The sequence below is a fragment of the Gossypium hirsutum genome, chromosome A05, assembly GCF_007990345.1.
Source record: "Gossypium hirsutum isolate 1008001.06 chromosome A05, Gossypium_hirsutum_v2.1, whole genome shotgun sequence".
Taxonomy (NCBI): Eukaryota; Viridiplantae; Streptophyta; class Magnoliopsida; order Malvales; family Malvaceae; genus Gossypium; species Gossypium hirsutum.
Window position 1 is genome coordinate 13,530,023 of NC_053428.1, and position 17,266 is coordinate 13,547,288.

Here is a 17,266-nt window from a genome sequence, read left to right on the forward strand (position 1 = left end):
TAATTCACGTTAATTCACCTTTATTACACTATAAGACAACAATTCGGTTGGTTGGCATAATGTTTTCCCTGCAAATTGAAAATTTTGTGGGGTAACCTGTCCTCGGAAGTTGACAACGTTTTAGAGGATTATATGATCTAAATTTATCTTTTTTTTTTAAATTATAATAATAAGGTAAATATCAATCCAAACTAACATAAGAATGAATTTTTTTAACACAATATTTAAAATTATTTATAGTCTTTTTTTTAATTTTAAAATAAAAAAATTAAATTTCAGTGCATTAATAATAATATTGATACCAATTCAACTAATAAAAGCCAATTTTAACTCTAAAGTAATTAGCTAAACAAAATGAACTGAGAGGAAAACGTAAATGAAGAGAAATCTCCCACCCCTTTTCTTTATCCTTCTCGGTGTCCAACCAATCTTACTGTAAATATCTAAAAAAACATCAATCTATTTCATATCTATACCTTCATAGTTCATATCTAAAAAACATAGATTATAGGAAGAAACTATGAACAAGTAAATCTACATTATTTTTATTAAAATAGAAATTCCAAGATATTCTTCCATGGTAGAAGCTCAAGAGATCTGATATGATATGCAGACTAAAAGATGGAAGTTTCTCTAGTCTTGAGAGAGCAAAACTCGTGGCATATGTTATCAAAGTCTTAATAGCCTCAATCTTATCAACTAAAGGAAAAGACAAAATATAGAGTCGGATCCATATGTTAGTTTACTTTAAATCTAAACCACACAACACTCGGCAATATGTTATATTTTGTAGAAATTTGTCTTTTAATTTATGTATAATTCAACACATATATCAATTTTAAAAGAATCAAATACTCGATAAAAAAACACACTAATATTAGTATATTGTGGCATATAATTTCATCAACACTAAAAATTAAGGTAGTAAATGATTGCAACAGCAACTTGCATCATCTCATTGTTTCAGACCAATTCCTTTATATTTGGTTGGCTGTAATAGCCATTCCATTACAGGCTAATTCGGCGTGCGACACTGAAACTGTAGTTTGGTTCATGGAATGGCCATTCGACCGAGTGGGAAACTCCGGTCTTATTCCTCAAATATTTTTTTCCCCAAAAACCAAAAAGATCACATATGACATTACCAAACCTACAGAAAATAACACAAAACCCATATAAGCTTGAAAAACTAAAAACGTTTTGCCAAAAAAAGAACGGAGGAGAGAGAAAATCCCTTGTGCTTTGGTTTAAGAGACTTGCATGGGTTTTTTGACCTTAAAATTTATGAAGGGAGAAGAGAAGAATGGAGAGAGAAACACATCTCCAACCCAGCTCAAAGAAAAACGATGACAAAAAGGATTCCTAAATTATTTTTTACTAATTTAAAGTGTAGATCTACGATTACATGGGCTGATTCAGAGAAAATTAATTAGAGAAACAGAGAGAAGGGATTAAGATGGTTCTCCAAAGGATTTTTCTTATAAACAAAGACATCGGTGGACGGTGGCAGGCGGCAGCTGTTATGGAGGAGGACTGTCGGATTCTGGAAAGGATGAACTTTCTTATGAGTGTTCATGTTTTCTCTCTTGAAAGGTTCATGTTTTTAATAAAGAGAGATGAAGAGAACTTGGGGCGTGGGGGTAATTAGAGAGAAAAGAACGTTAAAAATGATTAAAATAAAGAAAAAATATCACTACATTAAATATATGTTTAATAAATCGAACACAACTATTTATATAACTGTTGAATACTATAAGTAAAATGTATAAATAATAAATTATAAGTTTATTTTATTAATAAATGTAATGCTTTTAAAAATTACAATATATTAAAAATAATATAAATAAAATATTGTTATTTTATATCTATTGTATAATATTATTTCACCCAACCAAATAATATAATACTATAACATATTTATTGTATTTAATCAGCTAAATAACACAATATGAATTTTTTTTTCTATTTTTATTTTATTCCATTTCAACAAAACAAAGGTCGAGTGAGTGAGTTAATCCACTTGGTACTAAAGACATAAGATTGCAGGTCCAAATCATGGCTGCAGAAACCAGTTGTTAAAATACTGATACTGATGTCAGAGTCAATTCATGGCAGCATTTGGACGTCGCATTTATCTCGAGTCCGGTCAAATCATTCATGTTCCCTTCTTTGTCTCTACTCTCAAAGCTCCACAAAAGCTAGCCATATCGAGGGAGCACCGGCCATGTTACAGATCAGTGTGCGCTTTACCATGGGCTGCCCCGCCCTGCCTACACCCAACTCATCCTTAACCCACTATTGCCGCAAAGTTTAATTTTGATTTTTTGCCTCTTCCTAGGTAAAATAGTCAGCCATGATATCCTTTTATATATATATTTAATTCTCAACAGGATGGATTGTTGCACTCTCATGAATTGTACCAATATTAGGCAGATTCATGATGTGATTTTGGTCAAAAAGAAAATCTCCCCCAGTTGCTTCACTTAATTTTCAATAACATCAAAAATATATATTATCAAGTTCATTTAGATATCAGTTTTTTTATGTAGCATAATTTATCAAATGTCAAAATGTATAATTTTATCTTTTTTTTTTAGAACTTTGTTTTCGTATCTGTTACATCAATTAGTTAAATAAATCATTTTAATATTGAAAAGTATATGTATCATATCATGTTTATTATATATTTTTTATATAAATGCTTATTATGATTTTATATTTATTAAATATATCGTGTATTTTTTATTGTATTTATAGAACTAGATTTTAGTTTACGTGTAGCTAAATTCCGAAAAGAAGCCTCAGCTTTGAACCAAAAGGTTAAAAGATGCCTTAACTTTTTTGGCAGAACCAAAGTACAACTTGATAGGTTGAAAAAATGGAGATTAGTTTGACCAAAAGGTATACATGTTTGCTCATTGTTCAATTCCCAAGAGTATCCGGCAATATCTCCATAACTATTCAGAGTTTCTAATTATTTTTATTAATAAAATTATTTTTAAGATTTAAATTTATGTTTTTGTATTAAGGATATAATGTATTTTATCATTATGTTTAATTATTTTTTGATAATACTTTACATGTAGACACCTCTTCTTCTCTTAACACTATAATGCATCTTATTATTTATTACCGAATAATTCAATATCAACACAAATATTTTATTACTGCACGAATAACTTAATCCACATAATTATCTTTTTATCGATAATGTTTGTAAGTAAATGTTTATCATCCTTGGTGACTTAGTAAGATAAGCTTTTAAAACTTATTTGTTTATAAAAATGATTAAGCCCAAAAAGATTAATAATTTTTATTTTTATGATAAATAATGACTTATTTTCTTAAAGATTTTCTCTATGTTAAAAAAAGAACAAAAAAAACATTGAATTCCCCCTGAGGCCTATTAAAGTGTAGAAGCGTGAGCGTAAACCCAAAATGAAGGCCCGTTTCTTCAAACTAATCGGCCCAAATAGTGGGGGAAATTGGAGTAAATGGAAAGTAAAAGATGTTTCTGATTTCTTTGTTAACAACTGTGACGATGAACAGTAACAGACGCCGCTACTGAAGCATATTTAGCTATTTCGATTTGGCTTACTTCAATCCAAATCATTATAAAATTTTCACTACTTTTTTGTTTGGATTCTTTAAATTTTGAAATTTGTTTGAGAATTTAGGAAGAAATGTCAAGGTTTCGCGGGATATGGCAAGCTTCCCTGAATGCAACCAAGAAAGGTAAAAAAAGAACTTTCGATTATTAATTTCATCAATCTGTTTATTTTTCATTTCTTAAATAAAAAATAGTTCGACCCCTTCCCTTTTTTTTGTTTCCCTTGCTAATTGATTTCAAATTATGTTTTTTTTTAAACAAAATGAAGCTCTGACATGGAATGTTGATGATTGGATCCCTCCCGCTGAAAAATACATATTCAATTTCAGTTCAAAAGAGGAGCTCAAAAAATGGCATCTTTATTCTGATGCTGAATTTGGAGGTAACTCTTAAAACGCTCTTCAAAATTCTTTTTCTTATCATGTTCTTTTTTTAAATGAATTTTTTGTAATATTTTCCTAATAATTACTTTCCAGGGTTGTCGTCGGCTTCATTGGAGATCAAAGACGATGCTAATAAATCAAGTGGTAATAGTCAAAATAGTTTTAATGTTAATTTTTTGTTTACTATATATGTGTGTGTGAGTCAATTAGGGTTCATTGAAAAGGCTCTCTTTAGATGATTTTGTTCAAATAATTTAATTTGGCATCCATTATACTGATACACTTCTTACCATTGACTGCTTCATGTTTTTCTTTTTCTTTTTAATTGCTTACTATTTATCTGATTACGGATAACATTTATTGTTAGGAGTTTTCTCTGGGAATCTTTCCCGGGATGTAACTGAAGGTACAAAATGGAACATAACTAGGAGCGGCTTTTGTGGAATGCGGTCTAAGAAGGTGAACAAGAATTCCAGCTTTTTTACATGCTATAAATTATCTGAAGTAATTTCTGGAGTTTCCCGATCGTAATGGTTTAGTTATTTTTGTGGCATCAATTTTGGATGGTGTCAATTTTTCTTGCCATCATCAAGTCCTTAGTGCAGACTGTAGATACTAGATAGGTGGATGTTCCTTTTGTGACTGATATTATATGGAATTATGGATGAATCTCGAAAGACTGTTTAGCTTTATGAATGTTGTATAAAAGCTTGTTTTCAAACTTGCTCTTTCAAGTATACCTTTTGAAGTGATATTAGTCTCTGCAGCAATATGGATCAAGCCTATCACTTGATGAGGCGTATTCTGCTTGTTTTGTTAAACTTGCTCTTAATATGTATCGAGCCAATCATGCATTTGTTTTCCTATTAATTATTTCTTTCTTGAATCCTTTGTTTTCTATTTTCTTCAGGCTGCTTCAACATTTGTGATACGTCACATAAAAACATTAATACTAGCAAACCCCTTCATGAGCTTAGTGTTTAGGATGTTATTTTCGGAACTTAGGCTATGTTTTCCCTTTCTTTAGTCACTTCATGGAGTTAAATATCTGTCAATTTCTATAGCATGTGCAAGGTTTTAGTTCTACTTTGTTTTAAGTGAGTCAATATCATTCAAACTTTGGGTTTCTTTTGAAGAGTTCCAATGTAGAAATTTACCTTCTATTGCATCTTCATAAATAGAACAGAATATTTTCACTCATTGTAGTGGCACCGTAAATGAAATTTCTTCTTTTGCAACATTAATACTAGCAAACCCCTTCATGAGCTTAGTGTTTAGGATGTTATTTTCGGAACTTAGGCTATGTTTTCCCTTTCTTTAGTCACTTCATGGAGTTAAATGTTTGTCAATTTCTATAGCATGTGCAAGGTTTTAGTTCTACTTTGTTTTAAGTGAGTCAATATCATTCAAACTTTGGGTTTCTTTTGAAGAGTTCCAATGTAGAAATTTACCTTCTATTGCATCTTCATAAATAGAACAGAATATTTTCACTCATTGTAGTGGCACCGTAAATTAAATTTCTTCTTTTGCAATATCTGTTTTCTTTTTAGTGACATTTTTTCTTTCATTCGTATATATGCAGTTTGATGGCTTCATTGATTTGGAAGCATATGATACAATTGCATTAAGGATTAAAGGAGATGGGAGATGTTATATATCTACAGTGAGTTCCACTTATATTGAACTAAAGTTGTAAACAGATATCTAAGGCTTCTACTTATGTTGTTTCTATCTGTTTTGACTTGTTTGAATTATATATAACGAAAGTATTCTATTGAATCTTATAAACTTATATGCAGATTTATACAGAAAATTGGGTGAATTCACCTGGACAGATGGAAGATAATTCATGGCAATCTTTTGTTTTTGTTCCCAAAGACAACTGGTACATTGCAAAGGTAAAACTCTCGTATTCTTGGCAATTGACGTTACTGGTTTCTGCTCATGGGATGTATTTCAAAATATAACTGGACCATTGAACATGGGATTTATGTTTATAGTGGTCATACAGAAAATAAGTAGAATGCTGTTAGATAAATGGCTATAAAAGGAACTGAAATCATGACACATATTTACTTGTTATTTATTGTTACATTCTACCTGAAAAGGGTTCACATTTCACATATCAAACAAACAACTGTTTACATTTTCTGTTATGCCTCTCAACTCTCAGCATCTCGAAATCCACTTGCGATATGAAAGAGTGTAAATGTCATGTTTTAGGCTTCTATATGGTTTCAATTTGTTTGGTCGCGTCCCTTGTGAAATCTTATTATTTTGTGGAGGTGTTCAACTCTAGTGGCTAACACATATCTAGACGTGGGGTATGAGGGTATGATTCGTCAACTATATGACACTAGAAATTGAGCACATCCTTATCGGATATATACCCGAAACTGATTTTGGTGCATGATTTGTATTACGTTGCACTTGCAGATACCCCTGGATCACTACTTGCCAACATGGAGAGGAAATGTGATAGAAGCAAAATTGGAGATGAATCCATCTCGTATACTGGGGATGTCTCTATCAGTTAATGCAGATGGTGGCGTCCCTGGTGCTAATTCTGGGCCTGGTGATTTCAAATTGGAAATTGATTGGATTAAAGCCCTCCGTACACAATGAACGATTCTGCTTTACCTTGGACAAAATCCGGGCCTTACTTAGATTTCCTCATCATAACAGGTTGTTTTCACAATTCACGTTAGAAAAATGAAAAAGGTTTATGCTTCCCGATGACTGTAATTTATTCTTCTTTCTTTTTCCATTAGTTTTATCTCTGGTTTTACTGCCAATGATGGATTGAAATCTGAAACCAACACTTCAAAATTTCCGGCCCACCCTGTAAACACTAAAAAAGAATCAACGCTAACCGATTTTCTTAAAGACATGGAAATTTAGGTCGTTTATGTGTAGTGGGTAAGAGTAAGTTTTAAGTAACCATATCTTGTTGATCAAGTTACTGATAAGTTTTGCGTTGATTGGAGTTAACCAATTTTCGATCTCATTGATCCAATTAACTGATATGGTTATCTGTTTGGCCATGAAAGTGGATGTAAGTGACAGTAATACGAACTTTTAGTGAATCAGTAAATAAAGTGATTTTAGTTATTTAAAATTATTGAGGAAAGGAACCCACTTTCAATATCACGCTATATTAAAAAAAAAAACATTTGTTATTTAAAATCTTCGATTTTATTGGACATTTGATGCCAACAGACACATTTAAGGGTCTAAATATATTATGTGCATTTTAGAATATATGATTGGAAAATAATGGGAATGGGAATGACGTGGAAAAATATCTTCCAAATATAGCAGTAGTAGCACATGCACATGCAAAATGCAAGCTCGAATCTCTCTCCATAACGTTTTATTATCTCCCTGCAAATGCCCACTGCTATTATATATCTTCAATTAAATCAATGAAATCTGCATGGTAGAAAATGATACATAAAATAAATAATTGGAGTTCATGCACCTTTATCATTTGAATATGATTTGATGATTAAACTAAGATGCAAGGTACCTTCACCGACTATATTTTATTAAAAACATTACACCATTGAGATTGGAATATTAAATTCATTAAATATATTTTTAACTCAATGATCTGTTGAGGTACTCCAAGGGATGGAACTGTAATCTTTGTTTTTAATTCTCTTTTTTACTCCCCCATTGTTTTGAAATGCAAATTGCTAGAGATGGAGATAACAAATGAATATAATAAAGAAGAAGTGGTGATGTTGGTTGGTTCTACAATGTTAGAGAAGGAAAAGGCACGTGATTTGGGGGCAGATTCTAAACAAAATTCACGTGGCCATTCCTAACAAAATTCTTGTTTTGGAGTTTGGACCACAGTAGTTTCGAGACATTGCTGCTTCTCAGACCGACAACTTTCTTTGTTTGTATAGACTGCTCTAAATAATCCCCATGCCTCATTACATTTGGGGATTAATCAAGGTACTTGCATTTAGGAATGGTATGTTTTTATGATCTTGTACTTTAGGAGAAATTTTATCTTTTGGTAAGACAATGTGATTCATTATTTTCTCCCTCAACATAATCTAGATGTACATGGTAATACCTGAATAATGATGCACATAATTCGAAGATGATCATAATGACATGTTTTTTAAAGTAGTAATTCAACTGGAATCTAAAATTTGAAGCATTGGATTTTGGCAAAACTTGACGGTGGTTTTTTCGTAAATAAGGATGAGGTTAAGCCACTTATTTCCATCAAGTTGTAAAAGAAATTAAGCCACTTGCCATTGGGGTTTGGACAAAACTTGATCAAGCCCACCATCTTACCTCCATTGATGGGCCCCTCCAACTTTCAAATATCATGAAAATTGATTCACTCAATCTAGTTTTTAAATTCTAAAAGTTATATAAGAAAAGCAAGGCTAACCAAATGTTGTCACGGTAAGCAAAGTAGTGGATACACAAATAGGCAAAATATCTCAGCCTTTTGGGATCAATCCCCACCGTCCCATCTACCTCATCTTATCTATAACCCCCCACACTACTTCAAACGTTGAAACCAATAAACCTAACGTTAATTTGTAAAATAACGACGCGTATATAAATGCACAACATAAAAACTTATATAAACGACCGCTTTCTGGAGAGTCTTGTCTGCAGAGACATTCTCTTACCCTCCTTTCGTTTCATTTCATTTCTCTGTTTTTCTTTTCTCTTCGCGGAAGTACATGCTAAGGATTCCACAAAGACAGTGTCCTAACTCCCAACTCATGTTTCTAAATTCTAGTCTTGTTTAGGTGGGTTTGGCTTGGTTTAGTGCTTTCTTTTCCCGTTTTAAGTTGTGTTGTTTATTACTATAATTTGTCGACGAGACAAAAGGACTTTTGTTTCGAGTTTTTTGGTCTGGTTTGATTTTTTAAGAATGGCAAATGGAGAAGAGAAAAACAATGATTTCTATGCTGTTTTGGGGTTGAATAAGGAATGCACTCAAACAGAGCTCAGGACTGCTTATAAGAAACTTGCCCTGGTTAGATTTTAGCCCCATTTAATTTTGTTTATTTTGTGGTGTTTATTCATGCATTATGAAGAACATGCATTGAATTCAGTTAAAACAAGCTCTTGTTTTGGCTATGAAATTATATACCCAATGTTTGTAAACCGATCCCATTAAATTCTGGGTTTTATCGTGACATTAAAAGATAACGAAGCCTTCAAAATTATATGATTGTCATGAAAGTTTTTACGGTAAAAGCAAAAAAATAAAAAGGTTTGAATTTTGGTTGTTGTTTGTTGGGGACAGAGATGGCACCCTGATCGTTGCTCTGCCTCGGCAAATTCCAAGTTTGTGGAACAAGCCAAGAAGAAATTCCAGGCCATTCAACAAGCCTATTCTGGTAATTTACTATTTTACCACTATTCATTTGCAATTTGCTTTTTATAGTCACTCAAGTTGAGATTTGTTTTTTCTGTTTTAAGTGGGAGTAATTATTGCATTGTTGTGTTTTCACTTTGACTTTATAAACAGTTCTGTCTGACGCAAACAAAAGGTTCCTGTACGACGTAGGAGTTTATGACAGTGATGACGACGAAAATGTAACTCTTCTCAAAATTCCTTTTTATATTTTATTTATATTTTAATTCAAGTAGATTTAGGGTTAATGGAATGGTTTAATTTTTCAGGGCATGGGAGACTTTTTGAACGAAATGACTGCCATGATGTCCAGTGTAAGTTTCTTTCATTGTTTTGATCTTTACGGGTTTATTAATGGCATTGCCATTGCTTCTGTTTTAGTAGACATAATTGATTGCAAATAGCCCATTTGCTGCTCTTTTGCCCTTTTTATGTAAACTCGCACTGTTTTATTTACTTTTTTTGTTTTTCAACTGTCAAAACTATTTTTTTTACCTATTTCGGTAAATCTGAATGTATAGGAAAACGGAGAAGAAAGCTTTGAGGAATTACAGGAATTGTTTGAAAAAATGTTCCAGGCTGACATTGATTCATTAGATTGTAGTGGTCAGTCACCAACATCTTGCTCTGCTTCATCTTCGTTTGCGTCGTACGGTGACAGTTCGGGCTCCAACAACCGGAGTTCCTCCGAAATGAGTTCAGGGGAGACCATGCCGGAAAACATCGATACACGACTTAATCATATCTTTCTGGGGGTATGTTGGATTCTCTAAGACTCGAATCTAATTGACTTGTGCATCTTTTTAAAAATATATATATAATTTTATGCGTCTGATTCATGATACATATGAAAGCTGTTGTTTTCGAATGATGGTTTGAAGACAGATGGAACACAAGGAAGACATCAGGCAACGGAAAAGAACCAGAGGAGGAACAATCGGAGGAGCCGGCGGTAGTAGACGGAGAAATGGGCAGAAGCAAAAGTTTTCCTCAGGCCATGATGATTCTTCCAACTATCACGGCATTTCTGCTTCATGATAACACACCAGCTCAGTCATTGATTAATCATTCAGTTTCAACCTTATATTATTTTGGCCAAACTTAACCGTATTAACATCCTGTGCCCAAGACGGAGCAGCGGCAGTGGGTGGCATGTTGGTCGTCTTGGTCGACAGTGACATCGATCCTCACCTGCAACAAAAGCCGAAATCACGGCAAGAAGATTAGTTCGGCTGTAATAAGGGGAACTACACGAGTTTTACCATTGTTCTTCACTGGATTACCAATCTAGCTTCAATTTACCATGTCGATGAATTTTGATTTGTAGGTTTATTTTACCATGTTTAGGACCACCCTGTATTGCTAATCAATGGGCTCTATTTCGCGGGGCCAATAAGATCGTCCATCAATGATAGTCATAAATTCCCAGAGATCTTTGGTGTATTAATTTGATGGCTGCTCTGATTCCACTAAATTATTTCATTTTAGAGGTAGTTGGGGGGAACTGGAAACACCGAGCAACTAAACTGGAAACAGGCTGTTATTGCAGCCTCTTCTGGAATGGTCAGCCAACAAAATCTTTTCCGTGTGCTCTTTGTTGTCAGGTGAAGCAGTCAGGTTTTGGATCGTCCATAATTCGATATGGCATGTTCATTTGATTATTTGCAAGTTCAAATTAATTTTTACCCTGTGAAATATTACATGATGATGATTATGATAGGGTGAAAACTAATTAATTTTATAAAGGTAAAAAAAAAAAATCATGGGCCCAACGTAGAAACCAACTTTGCAAGCTGCTAGAAAAGTTTAGTTCCTTCCCCAAGGGTCTACTTTCCAGATACAACTTGGCAACTTGCATGGTTTTCTTGCTTTATCCCTATTTCTGTTTATTAAAAAAAAAGAAAAAAGAAATGCTTTTGGTCTCAATCCAATCTTAACATAATATTCTAATATTTAATAATGGTTGAGACATTTTAATTCGAAATAAGCACTTAATAAATGTTTTATTATTAATGAAAATATTATACATATACATGTATATTTAGACATCGTAATCATGTTAAGAAATGTTTTATTAAATTAGAAAGATAAATTATGATTTAATCTTAATCATCAATTTAATTTAATTTAATGATTTAAAAATAATGTAATATTAATGCGATTTACATTTACGTAAATAGACCCCCCTAATATATGTAAATATACATTCTTATTTATTTGTTTGGAGAGGGCAAAGAACTAAAGTTATGGAAGGAACTAGCTGTAAAAATATGGCAAATTGTTCAAGTTGTGGATTGGTTGAGATATATAAAAGTGCAAGTTGTGGAGCACATGATGTTTAAGCATTTTTTAAGGCTAACAAGTTGAGTGCTTTAAAAACTAAGTTTCATGATTGTTACAAAATTAGGCTAATAATTTCCATAGAAAGCATCCAAGATTCATTCCCCCCCGAAGGATGTGATTTGGTCTTCACAAGTTCTCCAAATAAAATATTTCAAATCTCTAATTACAATTTTGTTTTCTTTCCTCAATACATGACTTACATAGAGTTTGAATTATGATTTTGGACTATTTCCATTGAATTGTATATATACAATTTTATCCTATTTTAAAAATTATTTCCTTTTAATTAATAAGTGGTTGGAAAAAATAGAAGTAGACTTCTTTTTCAAGCATTTGAATTAAATTTGAATTTTAAAATCAACATTATTAAAAAAATTTTACTTGAATACTAGATCTAAATAAAATTATATTCAAACCATAAAACAGATGAAGAATTTTTGATTATATATATATATATAAAACAGCTGTCTTTTATAGTGTTGATTGGATCATAAGGTGAAATTGTTGAAAACCCACTGAGTGAAGGAGAAAATTGGAGCCTAATGGGCACAGGGATTACTTGAAAAACAAAAATAACCCAAAATCAATGGGCTAACAACTCCCATGATTTATTGGACTGACCGAGCTTGTTAGTAGGTTTTCCCAATTGAGCCCCTATCCAACCCTAATTGCTATTTATTTAATTATAATATTCATATTTTTATATTTAAAAGAAAAAAGTATATTCATTAAAAATTGAAAAGATTAAAAAAACAAACAAAAGTATAACTATACCGAAGCCGATAGGCTTAATTTTTATAATAAAATAAATATTTAATAATAATTTTAATTGGTTTTAAAAAAAATTATTTATAACGTTTTTATGAGAAAGTTTTAATAAATTTCAATTTAATCCACTTTGTCACATTAACAAAAGTTTTATTTATTAAAATTCAAATTACCATATGTTTTTTTATTAATAATTTCAAACATTAACAATTCGTTTTTAATGTTAATTTACATACTAACAACTTTCTTTCCTCACTTTAATGTTAATTAGCGTCTTAATTTAATTTAAAAGTCTTAAAATTCATTACTGTACGTTATAAATCAGATTTTTATTTAATATTGTTATTTTATTTATAATAACTTAATATTTTTATTTATATTTGGTAGGAAAAGAAGTTTTTAAAATTTGAATTTATCTGTCCATACCAACACATTTACATTTTTTATTCCTAATAGTAATATATAATTAAGTAATTATTTTTTTCTAAAATATAGCTTTCTTTTAGAAAAAAAAAAAAGCTATACGAAAACAAATGTAGGTTATGATCACAACATGTGAACATAATAGAATTTTATAACCAACATCGTTGTCTTATGAAAGATTATATTTACTCATTTTTAAATTTATTTAAATAATGCATGTTATATTTATACTTTTAAATAAATAAGTAATATCTATTATATTTTTTTATTAATATTCAAGTCATGAAGAATTTTTTATTATTGTAATATTAAATATTTTTAAAATTAATATAAATTATTTTAAATAAATTTAACATTTTCAATTCATTAATTATTTATTTGGAAATTCATTAATCATTTTAAACAAAAACTGATGTGTACACAAACTGGTTATTCTATATAAACATATATTTGAATGGTTGATTATTCAACTTTAGGATTTCCCAAATTTGATAAGAAAACTAGAAAATGATGGGACAATATTTTTACATGGCCATCATAATTTAGTGTTTTTTTTTTGAAACAAAGTCCGTTTAATATAAATGGGCCTGGAAGACCGAATCAAAGAACAAATTCAGGGTTTCGAAAACAAATTGGAAAAATATTTAAGAACATGGCGGATTCTGGGCTACAATGTTTGTTTCCTAAGAAAATGGAAAGCGACGCAGCTGAAAAAAATAATTCCCAGCTTATTTTTCCATCAGAAAATAAAAAGAAACTTGAACCCCTCAAAGCCAAAGGATTCAGAGCATGACTTCAAATATTGGGACTCAGTTTTTCCCGCATTTTCTTAGAAAACGAATAGAAGAGGATGTGCAAATCTCTACATGTTTATATACATAAAGCAAGTAATCACAATGCCTGAGAAGTGAGGGCCTTGATGCTTTGCCTAGCCCTAGGAGTTTCCAAAGTATCTTCATCCTGATGGCGCCCTATAGATCCATTGTTATTGTGTAAATGCTTTGAACAAGCTATGCACGTTAACATATTCCCTTCTCTTTCTCTTCTTTTCAGCCCCTTCCTCCAAACTATAGAAATCCCATATCAGATTCAACAACCAAACGTCATAAACAAATGTACAAGGCAGCCATGTCAACGAGCGAACGATGCTTATGGGTATTTTTACTTTGGTAATACGAAGGCTTACCTAGAACGGAATGCGACTTTTCGTAATGCCAAAGAGCCAATAAAAAAAAGCAAAAAGAAAGAGAAGCAGAAGAAGAATCAGAGAGATCAAATGTAGCTGATAGCCATGAATATAGAAAAAGACAAGTGACAGTTAATGGAGGAAGAAGAAGGGCATGGTTTTTTCTTGGGATGGAAATGAAAGAAAGAGCAGGAGAATGATTGGTACTCTGTTTCTTGGGCTATATGTGTCTTAGGGTTTTTAGGGTTTCCTCCTCTCTTTTTTTCAGCTTTATGGTTGCGTAGGGTTGGGCTTAGGTTTTTTTGTTCTGGGCTCTTTTTTGGGCTTTTTTCTTTGTAGGGTGGTTTTTTCCTGTTTTTTTGCTTTTTGTCTTTCACTTTTTTTTTACTGAATAAAATACGCAGACCAGACTTTTATCAAAAAAAAAAGAAAAAAAGGGATAGAAGTAAAAAATAAATAAATATTGAGAATTAAATTGATTATTATAGTTATGAGTGTGGTTTACTTCTCTAAACTTAACTCAACAGCATGGAGTGTGGTGGGATCTTCAATCTTATCTAATTGACGTGTAAAGCTTAGAGCAACAAAAGTGGGAGCCACATGTTCCCTCCTACCCACAAGACCTTTTCTTAGCTAGTGCTTGGCTCCTATTAATCTGGGTTCGGGGTTCTCGGCTTATTATTTTTAATTAACATAATTTCCTTCATTTTATTTCGTGCTCAAACATCATTCAAATAATTGGCATTTTCTGCTAATTTTCCCTTCTTTTAATACATAATATATTTATTAGAGTCTCAAGTTTTGTGAAACAATAATTGGGGTCGAGTTGAACAAGATAATGTAGCTTTAATTAAATGTACAGAACTAGTTTAATATGTCTCTTTATTATCGACAAAAATAATCACTCAAGTGTCACTAATCTACGCTATGATAATTAAGCTATGGTTTCCATGAGAATCAAATTAAGCTTGCCATTTAGAATAGTGGTAACGAATGTATAAGAAAATTAGTGCTAATGAAATTGCAACGTAATACCCAAATGTAAGTCATCTTTCATTAATAAACTAATTAATAGCCCATCAGACCCTTAATCTCTTGTTAACTATTTGCTAGTATTAGTATAATACAAATTTGTTATATAATTCAAAACTGGATTTTAAAAAAGTTTACATATATAATAAATGTTTAATTAATTAGAACTAAAATCAACTCAATATAAAATACAACTGATTAAAAATTAAACTACATATAGACTAATTCGACACATTATGAAACTTAAACTTAAAATGATTTAGAAGAGAATCCACACAATATTTACAAGTAATAAAACTTCAATTTATACGTTCAAAGTTCGAATACTTTAATTTTTATTAATATTATTAAAATTTATCAAAAAATTTAGTTAAATTATTAACTAAATTAACATTTAACCATTTTCCAAAAAAATATAAAATTAGTATACTTAGACTTGATCACTAAATTATAATTAAAGACCAAACAAGTTTAGTTTTAGACTTCAATTTTAACCAATGTTTGGGTGGCTCGAAATGAAGCCATATTAGCCGGAGCCATGCACCCCAAAAGTAGCCAACAAAAGCTTCAACACCTTATCTTCCAAAATTTTTGCTCCCTCTTAACCTTGATCTGGTCTGTATAAAGACCCTAATCCAGCAGTTAGATCCCCGAGAAATAGAGACAAAAAACTCTTTCAACAATAATATCCCCACAACCTCGCCAAATCTTTCCCATTTTCAGTTTCCTTCCCTTCTCTTAGTAACAGTCGTTTCTCCGCCGGATCACAAAAACAAATATATATAGCAAAAGACCATTGATATATATATATATACACGGATAATCATTTGTTTTGTTTGTTAAACGGCTTTTTAACGGGTGTTACGTTTATAGAGAAGAACAGTTTGTCAATCACATAGATCATGGGTTTTCTAGACAAACTTTGGGACGAAACGCTTGCCGGGCCTATGCCAGAAACCGGCCTCGGAAAACTACGAAAGTATGGTTCATTTTCAGCCGCATCATCATCGCCTGCTACCGCTGATACTAGTCAGGTTATGATAACTAGGAGCATTACGATTCTTAAGAGTAACTCTGGTTTGAAAAACCTATCTATGGACCCGGGTTCAGCTCCGTGTTCTCCTTCTGGGTCTAGCAATCCTGGGACACCTTTGTCACGTAAGTCCATCTCTACTTTCCTTGCTGGATCTCTCTCTGTATATAGGAACAAATGAGTTAAAATAGGCAGATCTTGGAAAAATAAAAAATAAAAATGTGTTAATTTAATTTGCAGCGGGGACACCGACTGGGGATTTTAGGAGATTCACGAGAAGGAAATCGCCGGCTGAAGCACTTCAATCGGAAGAACCTAGAAGTCCGACTGTTTACGATTGGTTCTCCCTCTCTCTTTTTTTACTACTTATGAAATTGCAAAAATAAAATTTGTTTGTAACTGTTTAACCAAATTATCTTTGGTAAATTGGTGGTGATGTTTGCAGGATTGTGATGAGTGCTTTGGATCGTTGAGAGAGGAAATTTGGCGACTTCCGTTTTTGAAGAATCGACATATGAAAGAAACTTTTTGTACATATTATCAAGCTTCGGTTAAAGTTTCATCATATCATATCATATCATATATATATATATATCTTATGCATCTATATATGCGTATCATATATGTATCGGTAATAATTAAGTTGGTAATTAACAATAATAAAAGGACTGGATGATTCGAATGAAGAATCGTTAAAACGATGGAGAAAAAAACTATCACTGCAATTTCATGGAGTTTCCGAGAGAGGGGAACGACGGACGTAGGAACCTCTTTTGTACATATTTCTTTTCTTTTTCATGTGCATATGGTTTTGTGTTTATCTTTGTCTTAGCTTTTAATTTGTAAATATCAGTCTCTGTATATATATCCTCATGTAATGGAACTCGGTAATTTGCAGCTATAAAAATATATATACGATTATCAATATTTTACTCTCTTCTTCCACTTTTATTCTAATTTCCTGAAGAAAGTCACTGCCACAGTTCCTGTCTCCCACTATCCATGCCTTTGAGATCAATCTAATTATCCAAAATCTAAATGTGGGGTTTGTTTCTTTGTTTTACTCTTTGACTTTGTAACTTCTCTCTTT

At 31.8% G+C, this 17,266-nt stretch overlaps 3 protein-coding genes and 1 long non-coding RNA gene across 6 annotated transcripts; 3 read left to right on the forward strand and 1 right to left on the reverse strand.

Annotated features, from left to right (window-relative positions):
* The first annotated feature begins 3,483 nt into the window (after nt 1-3,483).
* On the forward strand, nt 3,484-6,729 carry LOC107958381 (probable complex I intermediate-associated protein 30). Its single transcript, XM_016894145.2, has 7 exons — nt 3,484-3,735; nt 3,879-3,992; nt 4,087-4,137; nt 4,361-4,452; nt 5,576-5,656; nt 5,793-5,891; nt 6,430-6,729. Exons 1-7 carry the CDS (start codon nt 3,684-3,686, stop codon nt 6,616-6,618), a joined length of 678 nt encoding a protein of 225 aa, XP_016749634.1. The 5' UTR covers nt 3,484-3,683; the 3' UTR covers nt 6,619-6,729.
* Nucleotides 6,730-8,451: 1,722 nt separating this feature from the next.
* On the forward strand, nt 8,452-10,821 carry LOC107958379 (chaperone protein DnaJ). Of its 2 annotated transcripts, none has more exons than XM_016894144.2 (6): nt 8,452-9,007; nt 9,281-9,374; nt 9,506-9,573; nt 9,661-9,705; nt 9,913-10,146; nt 10,273-10,821. In XM_016894144.2, exons 1-6 carry the CDS (start codon nt 8,903-8,905, stop codon nt 10,345-10,347), a joined length of 621 nt encoding a protein of 206 aa, XP_016749633.1. In that variant the 5' UTR covers nt 8,452-8,902; the 3' UTR covers nt 10,348-10,821. The 2 variants fall into 2 exon arrangements, with proteins under 2 accessions (XP_016749633.1, XP_016749632.1); XM_016894143.2 differs by having other exon boundaries at nt 8,454-9,007; nt 10,277-10,821.
* A 2,723-nt stretch (nt 10,822-13,544) lies between these two features.
* LOC121229372 (uncharacterized) lies at nt 13,545-14,551 on the reverse strand. The gene is made up of 2 exons (XR_005927103.1): nt 14,112-14,551; nt 13,545-13,992 (listed from the first exon to the last, which is right to left on the reverse strand). It is a non-coding gene; the product is annotated as an uncharacterized lncRNA (long non-coding RNA).
* A 1,150-nt stretch (nt 14,552-15,701) lies between these two features.
* Nucleotides 15,702-17,103, forward strand: LOC107958378 (dormancy-associated protein homolog 4). Of its 2 annotated transcripts, none has more exons than XM_016894141.2 (3): nt 15,702-16,301; nt 16,417-16,516; nt 16,622-17,103. In XM_016894141.2, the coding sequence occupies exons 1-3, from the start codon at nt 16,046-16,048 to the stop codon at nt 16,647-16,649; spliced, it is 384 nt and encodes a 127-aa protein (XP_016749630.1). In that variant the 5' UTR covers nt 15,702-16,045; the 3' UTR covers nt 16,650-17,103. The 2 variants fall into 2 exon arrangements, with proteins under 2 accessions (XP_016749630.1, XP_016749631.1); XM_016894142.2 differs by having other exon boundaries at nt 15,779-16,301; nt 16,417-16,497.
* Nucleotides 17,104-17,266: the final 163 nt, after the last annotated feature.